We start from the raw sequence: 23,431 nt of genomic DNA on the forward strand, positions 1-23,431 counted from the left end.
TAGGAAGCTATCACAACATTCAATAATAGCAACACCTTTTGGTTTCAGGTTAGAGCACGAACCCTCACCTGCGCGCTCCGAACCAAAATACTTAGCCGCACCTTGCTATTTTTCGATAAAGAAAAATAACGCGCACACGTCCAGGTTTCACTCATCGAGATCGCTGCTTGGAAGCAGAATATCGTCACAACGTTGGACGGATTCAGACTGGTTCCCCTCTCTTGAATTACAAGACCCGCTAATGAGAAGTTTCTTTCTGCTGGTGCACTTGATTCTGAGATAGTATGCACGAATATCGCTACAAGAGTGAGGTACTGAGACTCGTACCTCGCTTTTGTGGTAGGAGGCTTTTACTGTTTTTTTTGTGGCTTGTATGTTTTGGGTTTTCTTTGCCCAAAGAACGTTTTCCGCTATTTCTTTGCCACAAAAAGAATTCTCTTTCACGGGACGATTGATGCCCCTATTCTTTACTCTTTTTAGGGACAGATTTTCTGGTGAGACAGAGCACTCTAAATCGAGCTTTGGTAGAATAAGGTCTCTCTTGGCGCAAAGAGCAATTTTCTTTGTGATTGTAACCATTTTTTAAGAAAGTAATTTGCTCCCGCAAAACCATTCGATCCTACACTTCATAATATCACTCACTCATTCACTCTACACTGTGCGGTCTCACACGATTATGGGCCCCTCGGCGAAAATTTAAATACTGACCCGCAATAATCTTCATACGATCCGCAATCCGCCAAATCTGATTGGTTTTTATCCGCATCAGCCAGGTGATGGCGGATATCTCCGGATAATCCGCAGGTAATCCGCGGATATGCAGGGCCGTACTGATATGTAAATACCTAGATACGTCTGAGCAGGCTAGTTCGGTTAAAAAGATACGAAAATAAGCAGGAAAAAAAATGTGATAGCGAAGAGTGCTAGAGAAATCGACTAAAGCAATGTACTGGTCACAAAAACGATGACATATGTAACAGGTGTTTGATAATTCGCGTAAAAGCTTTTTACTGTTTCAGGCGAGAACGTGAGTCTTAACGACGATGACACAAATGGCTAAATTTTAAGATAGAGACATATATGTTCCGTGTGCCATCGTGATATCAAGACTCTGGAGCATGCGATTTTGAAGTGCATGGGGCTTCATCCTGCCTTCCTTAGAGGGGTAAACGATTTCGCCGAAGCGCTGGGTTTTGCTGGTTAGGAAGGAGGAACGGAGGAACAGAAGATTACAATCACAAACGTAGCTTAGAAGATTGGTGGGGAAGGTATAAAGAAGCGTGATGATACACAAAATTGATGGGTAGATTATACTCCATGACAACTTTTCTTCGCAATGCAGTGGAAGGCACAGGCCCGCGTCCCCTCTCCCATTTTGAGTGTGCGCGGGCTCTCCTCCTCTCCCCGGAAATGGGGAAAGGAGGAGAGCCTGCGTACACTCAAAATGGGAGAGGGGACGCGGGCCTGTACCTTCCACTGCATTGCCAAGAAAAGTTGTCGCGGAGTATAGTTACCGAAAGGCGTAATTTAAAGTAAAATCAAGGCGAGGTGGCGCAAGCTTCCGTCCGATCCAAAGGGTAAAGTGAATTCCATCCATGCGTTCAAATATCTTACGATGGACGACCGCTTGCTAGAAATGTTCTGGTAGTTTCGACCATGCATCGGAACAAAAGGTCGTCTTCACAACGCCTCGCAAAAGAACAGCATTTGGCTAGGAACAGAGAAGCCAGGTGGACTCCTTCTGGTGCAATATTACATCTATGCACCGAAAAAGGGAACGAGGTTGCTCTCATTTAAATCAGCAAAATATGGCCTTCATAAAAAACAAAAAGATAAAAATTTAAAATACTTCAGGTTTGACATAGCCTGCAGCAAATCACTGCAGGAAAAGCGCCGTTTTTATAGCCTATACATCGAGCCAATGAGGGTCAAGTGGTCGTAAAAAAGGCGCACCCTACTCTGCTGTCTCCTCTGTAGCTCAACTTTCGGCGCTTTCTGTTTCTGTAGTTTTTGGCAATGCGGACACCAAACAAACTAAATAAGGCAAAAAAAAACAAGGAAAAACCGCGCGGAGAAGGATTTAATTGTCTGAATACTAACTGCAATTGCATATTTCGACGACGGGCAGCACATCCTTAAATTGAATGTGGCAACTAACCGTATTATTTGAAATAAGTTAATTAGCGTACTTTAAATTATTACGTCGCTAATTATAAATTTACATTCGTAATCTAATCCAATGTTTATTTGTCTTCGGTGAAGTTTTTTCAATTGTTTTTGTTTTAGAAAATACATTTTACATTTAGGCTCCATTAACATTGATGCGACCGTAGCGCATCGTATCGACATTTGCATATATTGATTTGTACTAGACAGGTAGAGGAGAAAAAAAAATAAGAGGAGAGGGTGCATGTGATTGGTCGCTGTTTCATTCGATACGCTACAATCGCCTGCATGCAATCCAAGCCATATACTAAAACTTGTGCATCACTGGCGTAATGGGCGGCGACGCATAGGAGTTCGGAACCTGGAATAGCGCAGAATTTAAACGCGTCGCAAATGTTGGCAGCGCCGAGAAGCTTACCGTCGAGCTGGACAATCGTTGACTAATCATTTTCGACATTTCATCTTGTATCTTGTCGACTGCATATTTCATGAAGTACCCTCTCAAGAATAGCAGGCCCCTCATCAAAAGAGAAAATTCTGGAAAGCAGTCTGGACGAAGGAACATTTACAGATTTATTAACAACCTTATTTTATCTAGCGTCTGACGCTGAGAACAGTCACGTCAGCTAACGTTTGAGTCATTAAGATGTAAAAGTGTGCTTAAAATACCAGTAAACCTAATTATTTATGTGTTTTTTTTCGATATCTTCAATTATTTGACCCTTGCAGAGACCTAGTCAGCTTTTCCGCTTCAAGACAAACACTTTTTAAACTCTTTAGTCAGTTCCTCAAAGTCTGCACGCACCATATTCAAGGCAATCGTCATACCATGGAAAACTATTCTTATAATTCCTTTCTTTTTCTAACTTTACAAATCACAACATTTTTGTTTCTATGCGTCCGTAAGTATCTTGAAGAGAGTTTTTCTTTGAAGCGCTTCGACGCTAAAGAATTGTTTAGAAAATAGGAAAAAAAAGTTCAGAAGTAAGACCAAGCTATGAGACGTTCAATATTTTAAGGTCAATGTTCTGATAATATGCAATGATTTCACATTTTAGTAGCGAAACAAAGGCCTCAAATCTTTGGATCTTGAAAATAGTGAGAAAAAGGATGAGACAAAACTAAATCCCGAAGGCAAAAAAAAAAAAAAAAAAAAAAAAAACATAAAATAAAAGAGCAATAAATCCTTCCCACTATTCAAAAAAGAAAAAAAATACAAAACGAAATGAAGATGGAAAGAGAAAGAAAAAGAAAGAGAGCATTGCGAGTGTTATAAAAATTTATCTCCAGACTCGATATTTTGAGCCATATCTATAAGAAACTTCTTTTTACACAAACCAAATACAATTTAGTTTGATACTACACTCCTCTCTTTTCCCCCAATGTTAATTTGTGTGTTATGTTTGACATTAATAAGTTCTAATTAATACGTGTTTTTGTTCTACTGTTCTACCAAGACGCACCTATGATGAATCGCTGCCATCCGTTTCCGAGGGAAGCCATAAAGTTTTTTAGTTCTCTTTTTATGATTTCCGGTCCAGCCTCCTCTCGGCCGATGGCGGTGCGACCCTCGCCACCGAAAAGCGAGAGTAACATCACGTCCAACGAGAGTCTCTGAAACGCTGAGTGAACTTCAATGGCCTCATCCTGGGCATGGAGCGACTCGAGGACTTCCATGAACTCGCTGCAGCACTGGTCCATCAAGGTTGCTTGCTGACAAGAAAAACGAGAATATTGAGAGACCATCACCGGTGAAATTGAAATAGTTACAATGAATGAATGAATGAATGAATCAATCAATCAATCAATCAATCAATCAATCAATTAATCATTCTTTCATTCATTCAATCAATCAATCAATTATTCAATCAGTCTTTATTTTCATTGTGCAAACCGGAATCTCTGAAGTGGCCGCGGTAATGCACACAAACATGTATTTACAACTGAATCAACACAAACGCCTAAGTTTTGGTTTCTAAAAGCTCAGATCTGCAGGAAAATATTGATATATAAAAAAACTGCGTTTGGAAAACACGAAAAATTTGCAAAATCGATGGTAAATCATGATACAATTATAAATCGGATCTTGCCGAATTTCGGTAAAAAAAATAATGACCTGGACAAAAAAGTGGACAACACGCCTGTGTGCGTATTGCTTACTTTTTTTTTCATCCTAACTCTCGGGTGTTCAAAATGTTGTAAACGCTATATCAACTTTTTTGGGTGCTAGACTACTCTGTGTTCACATATTTGTCACCCCAACTTGCAAGTTAACAGTCATAAACGCCGTGTTTTTTTGTTTATTTTTTTTTGGTGAAATTTTTTTTTAAACTTTCTGAGGCTTTCAATCATTGGCTTTGTTTTGAAGTTTAAAGGTGCCTCAGCTTTTTTGTGTAATTATCTAACTGTTTTCCTACGGAAAATTTTGCGTACGCTTTAAAACTCTCGCTAGTATATACGCCGCAATTTCGCCTTTAGTCTCTACCTGCCCTTATGATATTGCACACAAGTTCAATTGTGCATGTCATAATGTGGCTGAAACAAACCAACACCATTGTGTTTCTTGTATCTTCCAAAACGACCGTCGTTTTTCTACGGGGCACGCAAGCTCCAGACAGATTTGGTACTTGTCAAAAGATTTGATCGTCGCGCGTGCGACTTGAAAATAGAAGAAACATCACTCAAAGGCGTCTTGAATCTTGCGCCAACCAGTTTATTACAGCTGTAGTCAAGTCGTACGCCAGTAGCCAAATCTGTTAAAAAATGCCGGTGCGAAAGAAGATAGTTTCAAATATAGTCAGGGACTCCTAAACCGGGGGGGGGGGGGGGGGGGGGGGGGGAGGCCAGAGTTCCCCCAAGATTTTTCAGGATGGGGCTGAGCCCCCCACTCCGACTTTGAAGAAACGCAAAGCTGTTTATTTATCTATTTTAATTCCTCCAGTACGCTAGGCGGCGGAAGAGGCCGGATCAACGCCAAATCACCTTTCCCTTTGGCCAACAAGGTGGACTGCCAGAGTGAAGTCAATGAAAAGGTTTGCTGATAACTATGCTAGAGTTCAGGAGATACTAAACGAGCTGCTACTAGGAGAATATTCGATGGCAGACAACAGCAGGGCCATTTTGAAGGGTTATAAGAGGCTTTCGAAAAGGTTTGAAACTCTGCTAGGAATAAACATTTCTATAGCTTTGTTCGGCCCATGCAAAGAACTCTCAAGGGGACTCCAACGTTCAACGTTTCGCGCCGCAGGTATCAAAGAGGTTGCAGAGACTCTCTGCGAGGCAATGTTCCGTCTGCGGTCTAAAGTCGAGTTTGAAGAGTTTTGGGGCTGCACGAGCTCATCTGGAATGCCGCTAGGTTTGAGGGACCCTCGCAGCGCAGAGCCGACAAAACCGCCAAAAAGGTTTGAAATGAGCAACACACCTTCTCCGCCAGTTGTTGATTGCGAGGCAGCGTTACGGAAGGACTACTTTGCGCCTGTAGACTGCATTATGAGTGAAACTCAATGGCGGTGTGAACAGCCTGGTATGAAACAGCTAGTAAAACTAGAGAGCACCTTGAATAACGCAGCCGTGCGAAGACAGTTCACAACAGATGACTTGAAAGAGGCCCTAGGAGTGCGTGCACTTGATTTTGATCTGGCCCGATTCTCTGCGCAGCTTTTAATATTGCCGGCTCTTTTATGCAGCCTTGATTCCCTCACAATTGACACCATATTGAGGACACTACAGGCAAAATCCGAGGAAATTCGTGAACTGCTGAACCAAGTCGTAAAATATACGAAACTTCTTCATTCTGTGCCTGCATCTGTCGCCTCGGGGGAGCGCTCGTTTAGTGCCTTACGCCGAATTAGAACATATCTACGCAGTCTTATGAGTCAGGGGAGGCTAATACACCTCCTTATTTTGCACATTCAAAAAGAAAGAACCGCCGAGCTCAACCTGGACGACATCATCAAGAAATTTTTCTTCAGGACGGCTGAGCGAACGGCGACCTTTGGTCTTCCTTGAGACAATCAACAGATGTGGCCTTGGGGCCTATATATGGATCTGCTTCCTTAATCACGCTTTTGTGCACATTTCCTAAATATATATTAATATGTCACTGTATATAATTAATCCTCGTTGCTTTCTGGTTTATTTCATAGCGTGGATGTCTTTTTGGATGAACATTTAAAGAATAATTAACGGGCTACTCCGCAAACTCAATTTTGCAATGCTGTGTATCCTTGCAGGGATCTTGAAATTGCCTGAAGCTATGAGGGTCGGAAGGTGCACGCGCAAAACGCAGTATTGCGTTCTACGTGTATGCATTTCCGACCCGAAATTGTATTGCGTACGCAAGGGTTCGAGCCACTAAAACTTCCTACTGTTGTTATAAAGTCTAGAAGTTTTTTGCGCGACAAACAGCAATTCGAAACAGCGTGAACAGTTGTTTTAAAGCAGGAAGGAAAAGTGATTGTACATAATGTTGAATAAACCTGAGACTGGGGCAGAAATAAACATATAAGTCGAAGGAACACAAAGGGACAGGACGACGTCTCAAACTCGATTCTGTTCTTTCGACTTAAATGTTCATTTCTTCCCCAGCCACAGATTTTTTCAACATGGTTAACATTCGCCAGCTCGCCTGCACCTTTACTATATTATCTCTGGTTTTACTTGCAAAGTAAGAAACTTCAGGAAAATAATATTTTATTTTTTAATAAACAATAAGTAAAAATAAAACGACAGAAATTCGGCTCCAGCCCTTGTTGTCTATATTAAAATATATAAAAACATTTTGTTCGACTTCTGCCCCCCCTCCCCCCCCCCCCCCCCCCCCCCCACACACACACACACTCAAAATCTACTTCCGGAGTCCCTGTAAAAGTCCAAAATGACGATCTGCCGAGATTCGTAATGGCAGTAGTGACGAGAACGTAAAACAAATATTTCACAACTGTCAATTGGTATAGTTTTTTTGGATGCTTCCGTTCTGGGTTACCAGTTTTTATGTTTGGCAGCCATTTCTGATGTACGGGTTGAGCCTGATGACACTTCCGCTACGATGTTACGCTTTGTTTCACGTACCAGCTTCGTATCGTTCGCCACGTTGATAAATGTGTACACGTACCTGAAACTGGGGTTGTTGTTTTATTTTCTTCCTAAAATATGTGTTCTGAGTTTGAATCAAATATTTTTTTTGCTGCTTTTTAAGTCAATTTTATTGTGTTGTGGGGATTTCGTGAAATTGTGATGTTTTCGTGTTTTCGTGCGACTACTTTCCCATCTGGCAACTTAGTTAAGAATATTCCTGAACATGTCTCCACATCAAGTGCCGATCCCTCTCTACCAAAAGACGAAAGAAGAGCTCCAGAGAATGAAAATAATGGGAATAATATCTCTCGTGAAGAAACCAACTTCCTGTTCTTTCCAAAGCCAAGCGGTGCAGTGAGAATATGTGTAGATTTCACTGATCTCAATCGCAACGTACTCCGAGAGTGGCACCCTACACCGTCGTTTCAGCATATCTTGGGACTCTTTCAGGGTGCAAGCTACTTTTCCAAGCTCGATGCAAACTCCGGCTTTTGGCGGATAGCACTAAGCGGAGGCAGCAAGCTGCTCACAACGTTCATTTCGCCGTTTGGGCGTTTCTTCTTCAACCGCCTACCTTTCGGAATCTCTTCAGCTCCCGAGCACTTCCAGAAACAACTCTCGAGTATTCTAAAAGAAGAAAGTTGTGTCATCTGCCACATAGACGATGTTCTCATTTGGGGATCCACTTTTGAAGACCACAACACCCGAGTCTCCGCTGTCTTGCAAAGACAAAGGCTGGTATGACGCTCAACGAGGACAAATGCTCCTTCGAAATCCAAGAACTTATGTTCCTGGGCAACAGAATCAACGAGCACGGTATCCGTCAGTACGATACAAAGGTTGAAGCTGTCAAGGCCATGTTCCCACCTACATCTAAAGCAGAGCTGCAAAGGTTTCTGGGAATGGCAACGTACTTAGCTAGATTTGTTCACGACTTAGCAACCGATCTGTAACCACTCAGCTCCAGGCTCAGTACAAAGCAGGAGTTCGTTTGGGGACCAGCTCAACAAGATACGTTTGACAAGTGGAAGGCAATTTTGTCGTCACAACCGGTTTTTGGAGTCTACGACCCTCGAAAAGAGACTGTAGTGACGGCGGATGCATCTTCTTACGGAGTCGGCTCCGTTTTGAGACAAAAAACAATTGAAGAGAGCAAATATGAAGTCATCACTTATGCTTTAAGACTGCTGAGCGACACCAAAAAACGGTACGTGCAAATTAAAAAAGAGGGTCTAGCGCTCGTCTGGGCTTGTGAGAAGTTTAGTGATTACCTAGTGGGCAAGTTCATCAACCTAAAGACACACCACAAGCCCCTGGTGCCTCTTTTCTCAAGCAAGGCTCTAGACAACCTCACCCTGAGAATGCAACGGTTTCGCATGCGTATGATGAGGTACTATCGTGGACACTGTTAGCTATAACACGGCAGCGGCGGCCATCCCGTGCCCCCAGCGCCTCATAGCAGGCGCCGTCCGAAACCCCGCGCATGCGCCGTGTGGCGGACTCGCTCTTCCCGCCTGCGAGCACACCCTCGCTTTGTCGTCTGCTAGGCACGGAGCAGACGACGCCACAGCGCTTGCCAATTTTCCCTGAACACGGTTCAGCAAACCACCGCGTAAGTGGTGTCCACGGTTGATTCCCTGACTCCGCTGGCTAAGGATAATCATCGCCACTAATTGTAATATCACGGTAAACTACTTTTATCTTTTTTTTTTTATGGGACAAACTTGCAGTTATACTCCGTTTCACTTTAGGTCTAAGCGCAGCGGATGCTACGACACGATAGGGCCAACCAAAAGCGACAAAAGCTCACTTTTTGCACCTTATTGTGTCGCCCGGTGATGCACTCCGTGACATTGCACCTCCTTTGCCGCTATTTGATTGGCTATGTCGTTTTGTAGCGTGCGCTGCATTCGGACTTTAGGTGAAACGGAGTATAAGTCTATTTCTGTATCACACCTGCTGCGCTCATACTGGTTTGCGAGCGCATATTGTAGAAGATGCATTGCGGAATCCTGTTTCTAAAAAAGCAAAAAAAAAAAAAAAAAAAACGTAGACAGGGTTAATGCCTTAATGACTCTGCAATCTCCCCCAATCAAAATCGCCGGTTTAAAATGAGTTTGAGACCAGTTCGCTAGGGCCAGGGTACCAGACGAGCAGCACTGTGGCATCGCCTGCTCTGCGCCTAGCAGACGACAAAGCGAGGGTGTGCTCGCAAACGGGAAGAGCGAGTCCGCCACACGGCGCATGCGCGGAATTTCGGACGGCGCCTGCTATGAGGCGCTGGGGGTACGGGACGGCCGCCGCTGCGGTGTTATAGCTAACAGTGTCCACAATAGTACGCTTACAGCATCACATAGGTGCCAGGGAAAGAACTTCTCGCCCCAGACATGCTATCAAGGGCACCTTTAAAGCATATCTTTCCTCTAGGCCTAGAGAGAAACGTTGGAGCTTTCGTTCACCACATCAGGTCTACATAGTTTTTGAAAGATACATGTCTTCAGTGGATTATTGAATGCCAAAAGACAGACAGCGTCTGCCAATCCCCGAGCAAGTATTCACAACGATCCTAGCCCAGGCGGCGAGACCTCAACAACGACGTGAAGCCCTACTACCAGTTCCGGCATCAATTCACTGTTAGTTTCTCTACGCTGCAAGGGTAGTGGTGCCAGTCAAGTGCTGACCGGAATTCCTACGACTTCTACGGGATGGTCACATCGGCTTTGTAAAGACTCACGCCAGAGCTACAGGATCAGTATGGCGTCCGGGAGTACAAAAGGACGTGGAAGAGGCAGAAACATGTCACCCCTGCATTGAGAAGTCAACAAACAGGAAAATCCCACTGCTTTCTACGGAACGTCCTGACAGACCATGGCAGAAGGTGGCAATGAATCTCTTTTGCAATGATGGCAACTGGTAGTTAATTGTGACCAATTAGTTTTTCAATATTCAGAAATTGCACGATTACAAAGCCTGATTACGCAAGCGGTTGTTCTCCACTACAAGTCCATTTTTGTTCGTCACGGTATACCAGAGGTCGTTGTTTCTGATGACCGCCCTCAGTCTTCTGACGTAGCGAAGTCCGCATCTGCTACATTTGCTGCGGAGTAGAGTTACATGTATCATATCCAGTCCTCGTTATCCCCAGAGCAATGGGTCAACGGAGGCCGCCATAAAACTTATCAAAACATCGATGTCAGTAACAGGAGACCTGTACAAACATTTCCATCGTATCGTACGACACCTTTAAAAACGAGTACAGCCCTGCGGAACTCCTAAGAGGAAGACGCCTCCGGTCAAACTTACCTACAGCAAGCAAGATGCTGCTTCCAATGACCCCCAACCTAGACCGGCTGACGACCCTCAAGAAACAAAGTCGGGAACAACAACAAAGAACATACAATCGCCGCCACGGTGTTCTTGACCTGACGGACATCATGCATCATACAGATGTCTGGGTTGCGGTCCTCAAAAAAGAGAGGTACTGTACCGCAGTCAGCACATGAGCCGAGGTCCTACATTGTGGATACCGATGCAGGCACCGTTCGGAGGAATTGAAGTCATTGTAGAAACCATTGAGCCGATGTGCCGATGACTACAAAAAGAAAAAAAAAACTACTTTAATCACAGGTAACTGCGTTAATCACACTTTCCCGTTCCAAGCGAAAATCCCCGATAGAAAATGTAGCTCGCGCTCGGGCCCAGTCCCCCAACGTCCTCGTCTTCTTCTTGCTCCGCTGAAGGGTTCCTTCATGCACACCCCAGAGAGCACACAAAGTTCATTTTTAACCACTATTTAGCCAGTACACAAGCTGTATTGGTCGTTTTATAACCGCACCAGCGGGAAGTCTGATATCGCAGACTCGTATTCGTCCGTCTCTTCCGAAAAATAATATTTTCAAAACTCCCATCTTCCAGAGCCGGCGGGGTTGCTACCTTTCGTGTAGAATAACAAGGTCCCCAACTTTGAGATGTAGGTTTAATTTCCTTGTCTTTAACAGTGATAAGAGTTCCATTAGGTATTCCTTTGACCATCGTTGCCAGAACGCTTTCAGGAAGTCTCCTCTGAGTTTCCAGAGCCTTCGGAGCGATTCTGCGTCTCCGTTTTGCAAGTCGGAGCCGGACGGTTTTGGTAACGACGTAAGTCTTTTCCCTGTCGTGAAGTGCGGCGGTGATAATGGCTGAGGTTCTTGCGCTTCACTGTGCGCGTAGGTTTATGGTCGATAACTGATTATTGCTTTCACCTCAGGGAAGAGAGTCGCTAACTCTTCTTCATAATGACTCGTCGTCCGATGGCTTTCTTCGAAGAGTTCTTGACTGACCTGATCAATAGCTCCTAAAATCCGCTCCACCACGGCGCACGTTCTGCAATGAACTTCCATTGTATCCTGCCGTTTGCAAAGTATTTCAGCACTTCGTCATCACGTAGAATATTCCAAAGCTCGCTTAAGTATTTCTTGCTTCTCTTAAATGCCAACGTATTGTCAGAGTAGATCACCCTTGGCACGCCTCTTCTTGACACAAATCGTCGGAACGCACGCAGGAATGTTTGTGCCATCATGTCAGGTCCCGATTCGAAGTCCACTGCCCTGGTAACTGCACACGCAAACAACGTGAGATATGCCCTCCTCTTTGTTTTTCTCGCTATGACCCATACGGGTCCCGCAAAGTCAACACCCACGACCTCAAAGGTTTCCGCTTCTGTTACACGATCTGCGGGCAAGGGCGCCGTCACTTCTGACATTGGTCTGGCGTTCAGCAGTTGACATGCGTTGCATTTCTTGATTTCTTTTTTTATCGTCTGCCGAGCTCTCACGATCCAGTAATTATCGCTCCCGCAATTGCACGAGTGTGTCACGCACTCTCGCGTGCAATAGTCTACGGTGTGCTTCAGTTATCAGCAACTTCGAAAAGCGCTCGTCTTTTGATAGCACAATGGAATGCCTTTCTTCAAAAGATTTATCGGAGAACTGAAGTCTTCCTTCTACTCGAAGTATTCCATCGTTATATATATATAGAAAAAGAGGAATGTATTTTATAGGAGAATCTGGCAGTAGTTTCTTGGCCACTTGAAGATACTTTATCTCCTGTTCGAAGGCTCTACGTTGCATATTCATTATTATATATATTTCGGCTCTGTTCAATTCTTCCGCGGTTAGGGGTCCAGTTGAGCGCTAATTCTTTAAGACTTCATTAAGAAGCGGAGTACCCACGCCATTTGCCGAAGTCGCATGGGGTTGCTAAACCGCTCAATTTCTGGAACCATCGTTTGGTCTGCTGTTGCCGTGGGCAACGCTGCCACCTTTTTCTTCTCAGTTTTTTCTATATTGAATTCTTGCGGTCCAAACTTCTCTGGCCACCGCTCTCGTACTGTTAACCAGCTCGGTCATTTCCACCATATTTCACTGTTGAGCAGCTCCATGACTGTGATTTATCTTGTCACCAGGTCAGCTGGGTTCTCTTTTCTTAGGCAGTATTTCCAAGAGCAAGGATCAGAGTTTAGCTGGATTTCAACGACTTTGGTTCTTACAAACTGTTCTAGTCCTTTGCTTCTCCGAGGATCCAATGAAGAGGTATCTTCGCGTCAATCCACAAGTGTACTTCGTGGATGTTCTCCTGCAGCTTGATCTTAATGTAGACGCTTAGTTTGGTTGCCAATTGACATCCCAAAAGTTCTAGCCTCGCTACAGAAATTTCTTTTAGAGGAGCCACTCGAGACTTGCAAAGCAGTATCCTGGATGTCGTGGTGCCGGAACCATTTGTCATAGTTACGTATGCTACGGCTCCATACGCCTGAGGACTTGCATCGGCAAAAACGTGCAGGTTTGTCTTGATCGTCACTCCCTCTATTTCCTGTCTGTAGAAACGTGGCACCATGACGTTTTATAGCAATGAAAAATCCACACACCATCGGTGCCATTCACTGCGCAGGTCAAGAGACAGTAGGTCATCCCACTCTATCCTCTGTTTCCAGATTTATTAAAATAGGATCTTTGCTCGCACGACAAATGGCGCGATAAATCCTAGGGGGTCGTAGAGACTGGCTGTAATCTGCAGGACAAACCTTTTTGTGTCTGAGTGCTTCTCCACGAAGTTCAGAGCATTATCTGGGGCAAAAGTTAAGAGGTCTGTGGCAGGGCTCCACGTTAGTACCAGAACTTTGAAAACTTCCGCATCCTGCCCCAATGGTTGTTGCTCATGATAATTCGAGTCGACCTTACTCAAAGATCTTTCGAGTTGGACACCCACTTGTGCAGCTTCATTGACGCTTGCTCGAAAATTGCAGTCGATTCTTTAAAGAACTTAGTGGCTTCTTCTTCGCTGGATGCACCGGTAAGAATGTCATCCACGTTAATGGAACCTTGCAGCAGCGCCGCGGTGTCTCTCGTTCTTGATTGTGTTCAGGTGACGTTTTATCGTCGCACACAATAAAAATGGGCTTGATGTAGTTCCAAAAGGAACTCTCGTCATCCTCCAGATGAGAATTGAAGGAAGTGGTCTTTCGATCTGTGGGATAGTTTCATGCCACCGGAAGCGTAACGCATCGTGATCATATTTTTTTATACTTATCTCAAGAAACGCCTTCTCGATGTCGGCCACTAGCGCGTTAAACAACGTCTTCTAGAGCTCAGAAGCGACGCGACGATATTCGAGCTCAGGTTGGTGCCGCTTTCCAAACAGTCGTTCAACGACTTCGAGCTTTTGTTATGGGAAGAAGAGTCCAATACCGCTCGCAATTTAGTGGTGGCGCTCCTTTCACGACAAACTGATTGGTGAGGTATGTATAACTCCCGAGATCTAGCCCGCTCATTTGATGCTTGTTCTGCAATTCCACCTTCGGTGTACGTCCGGATCGCGGCGTCATAGCTCCTCATCAACTTAGGGATCTGAGTTAGTTAACTTACTTGTTACCTGCTGAAGCCCCCTCTGCGCAACTTGTTTGTTATCGTCTAAATTCACTCCGGGTTTCCATGCAAGGACCACCTAATACCGAAGATCAATCGTCGCAACTTTTTTTTTTTTAGGACGCGATCACGGGTTCTGTCTCTGCATAAGGTTCGTTGGTTACCCCAATCGATTCAAGGTTCCAAAACCTTTGCATAATTTCATATGCATCAGTGCTGTTTGTCGTTGCGTTGAGAACTACCATCTGTGAGCTCTGGGCGACAGATGCGCAAAGTTTTGTTGGACCCAACACGATCCAGCCAAACGACGTCTCGAATGCTCGAAGTTTTCCGTCGGGTCTCCTAACTTGGCCCGTGACGAAGTTCCAATACCAATCGCCTCCAATCAGTATGTCCACGCCGTTTGGTCCCTCAGTTTCGCAGAAGTCTGCGGCCGTGCATCCTATTTTTTTTTTAGTTGGTGACGCAGTTCTTCTTTTGGATAGGGCAATTGTTGACACAGATACGGCTTTTCTCGAGTGAGTCCAGACGGAAAACTTCCCCTCTTTGATTTTCAAAATTCACAAGAACTCTGCGGAAGTTTCGTTTTGTTTTGTGGTCGCCAAATGCTCCTACCGTCAGTCTTTCGTTTCCCAAGTGCTTGCATCTGAGCTTTCGTGACAGTTCTGTGACAAAAGACCTCTGGCTTCCGCCGTCGAATAGCACTCTTAGGGGGATGCGCTGTTTTCATCCCAAGCTCCACTTTGTCGCTGCTTGTAGGAGGACGGTATTGTTGACCCCGTCTTTAATCGTAGATCGCAGGGCCACTGGAGCACCAGAAGTCAGTTTTTCCTCTTGTCTGCTTTTGTCGTCTTTTGAGCTCTACAAGAACGTTGGGTCCCACATGACTGATGCGCGTCGACCTTGGCAGTTGGAGCAAGAAATGTCTTCCTGCAATGTTGGCTAGGGGGTTTTTATTCGTGCACCTAAAGCATCTTCACGAGCTCATTAAAATCTTCCTCTTCTCGGGGATACCTATAGGTGCCGTGTCTCGTGGTCTGTTGACTTGCAGAAAACAAAGCTCGACTTGTCACTCTTCTGTAGAAGTGTCGTGGCCGTTCATTTTGTCCATGAATTTGAATTGCGTTTTGTCAAACGAGATGCTGCTCCATTCTCTTTTCCTGCTTTACTTCTTGTGCCTCCTGATTCTGTTCTTTTTGTGACTGTCGTTCTTTTTTTGCTTTCAACTTCAATTCTCAGAAATTGCATAAGTCATGGTAGTTGTCTTAGCTGGGGCTGTTCTCGAGCGTGTTGGTGTCCTTCGCCAGCTGCGTTTACAGCCATATCTTCCGGGCGACACTGTTCTTTCTTCCTAACGACATTTCTGTTGAATGTTAGCACAAGATCTTCTGGGATCAGCCGATGTACAAGGGGGAAAAGGAGAGTCGAATAAGAACCTTCGTTCGCACCTAGAGACTTGAGTCCTCTTATATGCGCTTGGAGGTCATCGTGTAGTTGTCGTAGTCTTCGGACGTCTTGCAATGTCCGAATTGGCTGCCGTTCTGCTAGTTTCATCATGTGGGCATCTACTAGCAGCGCCTCGTCGCCGTAACGGGACTTCATGATCTCCCGCGCATCTTCATAACAGCTGGCCGCGTTGGTGGCAATCCGGCAGTCACTGCAGCAGGCTCTTCCGACAACGCTGTCCTGAGGTAGTGGAACTTCTCGGCTGATGACAGTTTTGGGTTATCGTGGATGACCTGTTCAAATTTTTCCCAGAAGGGCGGCTATTTTGACGGTGTCCGTTGAATTTCAAGAGTCAAAGTTTCGGTAGCTTGACCTAGACTGACAAAATGGGACTACGGTGGTTTGTTGTGATTTCTTGACCGCTTGTACTTGCACTTTCGTGTAGAGTCCGCACCTTGAAGGTCAGTCTTGGCGAGTAGGTGACGATACGATCGCTGTACTCAACGGTTCAAGCATACTCTTGTTCGATATCACCCGCTGCCAACAATGGTTCGAGGGCAGAGTTCGTTTCGGTAAGCTGACCATGGTAGCGCGTTGAGACGAGTAAGTAAGACGTTGAGCTCTTCCTCAACCGGCACTTCGGTTTGGGTAATTGTATCAATTTTCGTCAGCAGTTTTGTTACCTGCGAACGCAGGGCTTTTCGATTCTGTTTCAGCCTATCCATGGCAGCGTCGTTATGGTTTCTTGCGTTCTCGAGCTGGATGGTGTCCTGTCCTCTAGCCTCGTTACATCAACGCTTGCGACACCGTCTCATCTGACACATCGTACAGTCCTGATCCCGGGTTTCGGCACCAAAATGTCAAAACCATTGAGCCGAAGCGCTGATGACTACAAGAAAAAAAAATACTTTAATCACAGCTAACTGTGTTACTCACACTTCCGTGTTCAAAAAGAAAATGCCCGATAGAAAATGTAGCTCGCGCTCGGGCCCAGTCCCCCAACGTCCTTGTCTTCTTCTCGCTCCGCTGAAGGGTTTCTTCAGTCATCTCGTACTATACGCCGATAAAACCCACGTGACTGACTCGCCATCACAAGAAAGCCAAGATACCCTTCATGCCCACAGCAAGAGTGGTTGTTGCTTACTACCAGCACAGCGGTACAGTCCGGGAGATGTTGTATGAAGCATCCTGCCACCTACCGGCTAGCGCTTGAGCGACGACTGGTAGAGAACGACGAGATTAAAGGGTGCGGTTCAACAGGCACTAAGACAGACAATCGTAGTCGTGCCTGGTTCTTTTCTCCGCCAACATAACACATATAGGTGGGCATTTACATTAATTTTGTTTAGCGTGACGGTGTTATCCCGCTGTCCCTTTGCTGAGGTCATTTGCTGACCGATGCCTAGGGCACCGACAGCCCCTCGCGGACACTGCACAAGCAAAGTTGCTTTCTCATATTACAACAGCTGCGAGTCGGTGAGAGGCGGCTGACTTGGTGAAGTTATAAGACTTCTAATCATCTAATGGCGGGCCTACCCGCTGATGTTGCAGCGGCTTCCCATTTTTACCTCTTATCCGTTTTAGCCCCCTTTTCTCCCCACCGGTGGTGACCTTGTGGCCATTCTGGACGGAGTAGAATGACACGGTCTTCTCTTTCCTCACTATGTGTCTCCACATCCGTAGCTGGTCATGCTGGCGATGGCCTTCCGGCAGCTCAGAGCCAAAAACATACCGCTTTTTTTCTTTTCTCAAAGCTCAGTCACGCAGTCAGCTCAGCTGGTCATTTCTGGCACCGAAGAAGGGACTACGGCAGGTACCTTCAGCGAATGTAGAATGTTTGCCGTGATTATGCCAGACACAAACGTAAAATAGATTACTAGCGCAATTTCCGCAAAATGTCTGATTTGGACTTCGAATTGCTAAAGCAGCTACTTCCAACGGAAGAAGCGGCATCTGTCAACAAGGACGACAGCATTTGCAACTTGCAAGAACTGCTTTGCAATGTTCAAGAGTGACCTGCAAGACTTCGTCAAGGAGCAGAGGAGACTTTCACTGAGCGACGCAGCAGTTGAGGAGGAGCAAGCCATGATCAAAGACGCGAAGGAAGTTATCAGTGCAGCAAACGTAAGTGTGACATCGTTGAAACTTTCGTTCGCGCTGAAGGAAGATCTTCGAGATAAATATGTGTAAAGAAAGCTAACACAAGCAACAAAAGACTTCTCGAAGAAGACTTACCGCCGTCTTAGTGAGGTTTATGACACATTAGAGAGCCCCGAACTGCAGAATTCTTGTTCGTTCTGCTCTCAGTGGGCATCGAACATACGGTGCGCTTACGTGAATAGCTCGTCCTTTACAAAAAAGTGGCGAACTCTTACTCTGTTACCCTCCGGTTTGACGAAGAAAAAAGTTATGTCTCTAATTCCCGAAGTCACAACATAACTTCTGGACAGATCAAGAAAGTTGAAAGCTGAAAAGGGTGTGGGAGTGATCGTCGACGTCTATCAAGGCCATCATTTAAAACAAAAATGACGTGGCCCTCGCACTGAGCTACTGTACGTCCGATGACAAGGTCTGTACAAAGGCAAGTCACAATACTAAAGACGTTGTTACGCTGTACTCAAACGGACAAAAAAACCTCGTTGCAAAATGTTTTTCAACAATGTCTGTCCTTGAGATGTACAACAAAAAGTGAAAGCCGTTTACAACTTCTGTAACGCCGAATTGGAGCGCAGCTCTTGAGGAGGAGGAGGGAAGGGTACTGAGGGGAGGGTAGACCCCTCCTCCTCCTCCTCCTTCTCCTCCTCCCCACATTCTTTAATATGCTCCGGGGGGATCACCTGACCTCGGGGGGAGGGGGTCACGAGACTTTGGGGGGGGGGGGGAAGTGTCGCGTGACTTCGGGGGGGGGGTTGAGGGGGGTCACGTGACCTCGGGGAGGGGGGTCACGGGACCTCGGGAAGGATGTCACGTGACCTTGGGGTGACCTTGGGAGGGGGGTCACGGGACCTTAGGAGGGGTCATGTGACCTTGGGGGCCACGTGACCTTGGGGGTCACGTGACCTTGGGTGACCTTGGTTACGCCGACGGCGACGGCGACGCCGCTCGAGCCGGAAACGGGCGCCTAAGAGCTGCGCTCTAAAAGATGAAGACATGTCATTCAGAAATTAAGCTTGGGTTCACAAAGTCTTACGCCTGGGACCAAAATGGGTCATGAAACGTCCCGTGCACGAAGAGGGTGTTTGGATTTATTGTTCGAACTTCGTCCTTTATTTGACGGTGTTATCAAACGCAGGCGGAAAAGAATTGAGTCTAGACGACGTCAAGAAACTCTGCCTGTGCGAAACCCCGTCGGAGGATTGTCTTCTGCTAAACTGTAAATCGTCTCCGAAAAAAGATGGTTTAACTCTAGAATCAATATCAATCAACCCCCCCTCCGAATCAAAATCCTGGCTACGTGTCTGGCTGGCAATATGGGAATGTGGTGAGTTCATTAAAAACATCTGAAAGATAATGCATTTCTTAATGAAATAAGAAAATGGGCAGCGAAGTACATTCCACACTGGATTATGCGACAAGCCCAGAGACTTGCAATATGCTTCGAAAAACGCCACATCAAGCAGCGTACTGCCGTGTTGAATTTTGACTTCGCAGAAAACTGGAGTGTTGATCTTTTGCGAGCCGTACAAGGTTTACAATAAAAAAATAAAATGGTTTCTATCTTCACCTGGGCGTTGCTATAGCACAGCAGAAAACCTACAGCTTCGGATTCATCAGTGACGACATCGTACATAATACAGCACACGCACTGTTCGCTCGGAGTGCAATTGAAGAGTGGATTAAAAAATATTCCCGTGTTTCTAGAACTAATCTACGAATCTGACGGAGCAGCAAGCCATTTGAAGTATAGGCTTCAGCTGCACGAGATGGCAAAAAGAAATGAAGAGACCAAGTGGATTTTTCCTGCTACAGGACACAGCAAAAGTGCATGTGATGACGTGGGTGCCGTGCTCAAACATCATGGCAGGCCTGCACAACTTCAGATCATCGGAACAGGAAACAATCGGATGTGCGGACAACTCCCCTCTCCGAACGGAAATAAATAAATACTTGTTTTGACTTTTGACTTTTTTCCGGTGGTTGCCGCAAAAGGTCCTGAAATCGTACTTCTAAAAAATTATGCAACTTGTCGGGAAGACTACCGTAACTTAAAAAAAAAGAACTGCAACGCTGTAAGGCCCATGAAAAGCATTCAGACATGCCATCTGTGGGCCAAGGTTGAGAACGAAGACTGGTCTGTCAATTTGGTGATTGAAAAATACGGCAGAACCGTGAAAGTGAAGTTTTGTCCAAGTTACCAAACTGATCCCAAAGAGCGTTTTTCAGGTTTTGCATTTTTCGTGTTAGTGCCCATACTTCCATTTCTCCTGCACAAGTTTTGATTTGAAAGAAAGATTAAGATTAGAAAAGAACTAGTCGCTTGTCAATAGCCTCAGTGCGTGGGGAGAAGCGGCCATGTTACATAACTTTTACGTCTCCTCGTTCTGTAGGTCGACGTGATCCACCTGTCAGTGGTTCGACAGGATTTGTTTATTGTTTGTTACGCTAGCAGTCTTTACTAAACCTTGTAAATGTTACCTATATATTTGTCAATGCAGCTGTGCCAAGTTTCAGATTTTGTTTTTGCTGAGAAATTGCGTTTTACGTTGTTTTTAAGTATTCAAAGTTGAATTGCGGCAATAAACCTTTCTATCTTATATTAATCGCACCTCTCATGTATCAATTCTGCTTAAATATATGTGACATTTCAGTCTATAATTGCACTAAGTCAGATCTCAACAAATAATAAATAACCATGCAAAAAAACCGGTAACTATCCGGATTGTCATTGTATAGCAAAACAAATAATATCATGTTTTTAAACGCAAGGTGTCGAATAAAAAAATACCCATTATAATTCTATCGAAGTTTCAAGAATATTTTTAAAGATTTTAATAAAAAAATTAAAATTTAGTTTTTTAGAAAATTTATTTTAAATATCGTACTTTTAACGATTCCTCTTTTTTTTTAGGAGTTTATTTCAATGGATTACACCTAATTGACAATACCGATTATATTTTTTTTCGAAATATATAATGTTTTAAGCTTTCGTTTGATGCGCTGTTTACGCCAAAACGTTGAACGAACCGAAAGTTAAAATCACTCAAGTTCGGCAAATGTTTGTCAAAGGGTTTGACACTTTGTATTTTCAGAAATATATAAAAATATATTTTTAATTGTTTTGAAGAAATTTTACCGAAAGTATAAACAAGGTGAGGAAAGGTTTGATTACTGTGAAGCCAATATATGAGCGAGCGGGACTCTGAAATGTGCGACCTCTGACGATTGCCAGAATTTCAAAATCCGCCCTTTCGATTAATTGGAAATTAATAACTAGAGAATAATTTTTTACAGCGGAGCTGTTAAGGGCTAGGTTCCACAGGATCGTGTCCGTGTACGTCGATACAAACCTACCTGGACAGCTACTGCCATCCATAAGCGACGGCGGCAAGCACACAACCAGTATGGTTTCCACCGTCGCTCGTAGATGGCGGCAACATTTCCAGCTATAATAGAAGCATGTATAGTTTGGCACGTTGGTGGGAATTCATCGTAGGAAACAGCGCGAAAAACAGACGACGACAAAGAAGAAGCACACAGTGTATCGAGGAGAGCTCCGCTGGTCTTCCTTCTTCACGAGAGTAAAAAAGGTTGACCGATTTTTCAAAACCGTTTCCGATTTTCTTTTAATGAAGAGTTTTTTTACAACATATATTTTTTCCATATTCTTTTGAAGATCCAACCTTCTTTCTTGCACAATTCGAGATGAAATCGTCCTACGGATATTATTGGAAGATGAAGGTAAATCGAGAATGAGACACACCTTTTTCAGTCTGCTTGGGGTGAATTGGCGCGTTATGACTTTTCGCATGTTTTTCCAGTGGTCTCCTGAAGCGTGCTGCAGATTCATCTTGGTGATTTTATGCGTCCGAAGTATGATAGACGTCATCTAGAAAAGAAAGGAGAGCACTCACCAGTGCAGAGTTACCCTGAACACGCTATCGGTGACTTTTGTTTTCGTACAACCAAAGGGTTGTCAAGAAAACCATCATTGTGGTGCAAAACGCTCATGTATTTTTCCAGGGGGGTGGCGAACCGTGAGGCTAGATTCTAAGTTGTAGGCGTTGACTGCTATAACGGACGAACAGGAAGGATATGCGCTGACTGCGCCGCTTGCTGCACAAATTATTTAGAATGGAACAAGCTGCTACGCCACTTTTCGTAATAAATACCTGTCCGACGCGCGCAGGCATTGTAATCGTGATAGTGATAAAATACTCAAACAGCAGGCAAGCTTGTGACAATTTATCTTTGAAAAACCTCAAGAGCAAGGGGAGGGGGGGGGGGGCAAAGGGGGACACCACACACAGAGTCACAACTCTGTGTGGTGTCCCTTTTTTGATTTTCCTTAGACTCGAGGTTTTTCAAATATCCTAATCATACTTTTTTTCTTTTAGAAATTATGATTCTTACCCAGGATCATACGCCAATATTTATTATTTGTTTTTCCGCGAGACGGTATTGTTTACCTGGAGATTCATTAAACCAGCGACACTATTTCAGCGGAATTCGTTAGATGTATTTGCAATGTTTATTATACATATAAAAAACTAAGGTTAAACATTCTGCTTCTACATCTCACGAGTTTAAGGTCAAATATTCTTAAATACAAAAATCAGAAGCCATGCATTTAGATGTATAAAGCCTAGAGGAAATTAAGATGACCCTACCGTGATGGTCAGGCACGCTGATTGATTACCAGCTACCAACACAACTGTCCATTATTGTATTCGTCGATACATAATAAATGGAATAGAATTATGAGGAGAACCGGCTTGGCTTACCCCTCTGTCGTGAAAGTTGGAGAAATCGTTTACTTGTATGGCTTGAATCAGGTCCAAGTTTTTGATCATCAACATTGGCGAGGCTCCATTGTAGAACCTTAGATGAATTTCCTCATTATTAGACACTTCACGTTAAGTTGATACATACCCTTCCAGTAAAAGGTATTGTGGTCTCATGAGATGTTACTCGGTATGCTGTAGTGTGGTTTTTACCCTAATTAGTATTTTGTTCCGATTGCTTCTGTTTGGGTGAGTTATATTGATTCTAATAATAAACGATATGCGCCTTAGATTGCATTGTATTGTATTGTATTCTGCAGCGCAATCTCTTTGAAACGAGAGTCGAAGTTGAACACGCCAGAAAAGTTTAAAAAAAGAAGAAAAAAAAAGATGGTGTTGCATATGCGAAATATGCAGCGCCATCTAGTAGCGCGCCGAAAACTACGTCCGCCATCTTGGTAGCGGCGTGAGCACGAAACCAGTTACCCTACAGGCTTGGAACCATTGGAAACAAGCGCCCATGCTTCGTAGGAGGGATACGGTATGAACGCATTGCTGCGTTCTGCTTTCTAAGCAGCGAGGAGCATTCGATTCCGGCGAGAATATGGCGTACACACGTGAGTAAGGTTCACTTTTATTTTTATATGTTACTTTAGGCGCAGCTTTTGACAATACCAATCGGCGACAAGGTGAAGAAACATGCGGAAGTTCCCGCACGGCGCGAACCTATTTACAGTTATTGAAGTGGGCCCTAACCTTTTAATAATTATAATAAACATTTTTATTTCCATCGATTGTGATGGTGGGACCCGTGGAAAAAAGCTGCAAAATGCAGCTTGACTGGCCCTCGGGCCCCTACAATGGTCAGCAGCAACGGAACGAAAAAAAGAAATCACACAA

The 23,431-nt window shown here is 44.5% G+C and overlaps 2 protein-coding genes across 2 annotated transcripts; one reads left to right on the plus strand and one right to left on the minus strand.

Moving 5' to 3' along the window:
• Nucleotides 1-3,615: 3,615 nt before the first annotated feature.
• On the minus strand, nucleotides 3,616-22,606 carry LOC8034524 (cytochrome P450 6B1). Its single transcript, XM_042292872.1, has 3 exons — nucleotides 22,532-22,606; nucleotides 21,511-21,636; nucleotides 3,616-3,879 (listed from the first exon to the last, which is right to left on the minus strand). Exons 1-3 carry the CDS (start codon nucleotides 22,604-22,606, stop codon nucleotides 3,616-3,618), a joined length of 465 nt encoding a protein of 154 aa, XP_042148806.1.
• On the plus strand, nucleotides 5,692-6,174 carry LOC115329276. Its single transcript, XM_040213246.1, has one exon. It carries the CDS (start codon nucleotides 5,692-5,694, stop codon nucleotides 6,172-6,174), a length of 483 nt encoding a protein of 160 aa, XP_040069180.1.
• Nucleotides 22,607-23,431: the final 825 nt, after the last annotated feature.

The sequence above is a fragment of the Ixodes scapularis genome, unplaced genomic scaffold, assembly GCF_016920785.2.
Source record: "Ixodes scapularis isolate PalLabHiFi unplaced genomic scaffold, ASM1692078v2 PGA_scaffold3__209_contigs__length_174095766, whole genome shotgun sequence".
In the NCBI taxonomy this organism is placed as follows: domain Eukaryota; kingdom Metazoa; phylum Arthropoda; class Arachnida; order Ixodida; family Ixodidae; genus Ixodes; species Ixodes scapularis.

Bases quoted from the DNA above. Each gene is read 5' to 3' on its own strand.
- LOC8034524 (XM_042292872.1), bottom strand. From the start codon at position 22,606: ATGTTGATGATCAAAAACTTGGACCTGATTCAAGCCATACAAGTAAAC. The intron at 21,637-22,531 runs GTAAGCCAAGCC...TTTCTTTTCTAG, and splicing joins CCAACTTTCACGACAGAGGG to ATGACGTCTATCATACTTCG. The intron at 3,880-21,510 runs GTGTGTCTCATT...TTTTCTTGTCAG, and splicing joins CCCCAAGCAGACTGAAAAAG to CAAGCAACCTTGATGGACCA.
- LOC115329276 (XM_040213246.1), top strand. From the start codon at position 5,692: ATGAAACAGCTAGTAAAACTAGAGAGCACCTTGAATAACGCAGCCGTG.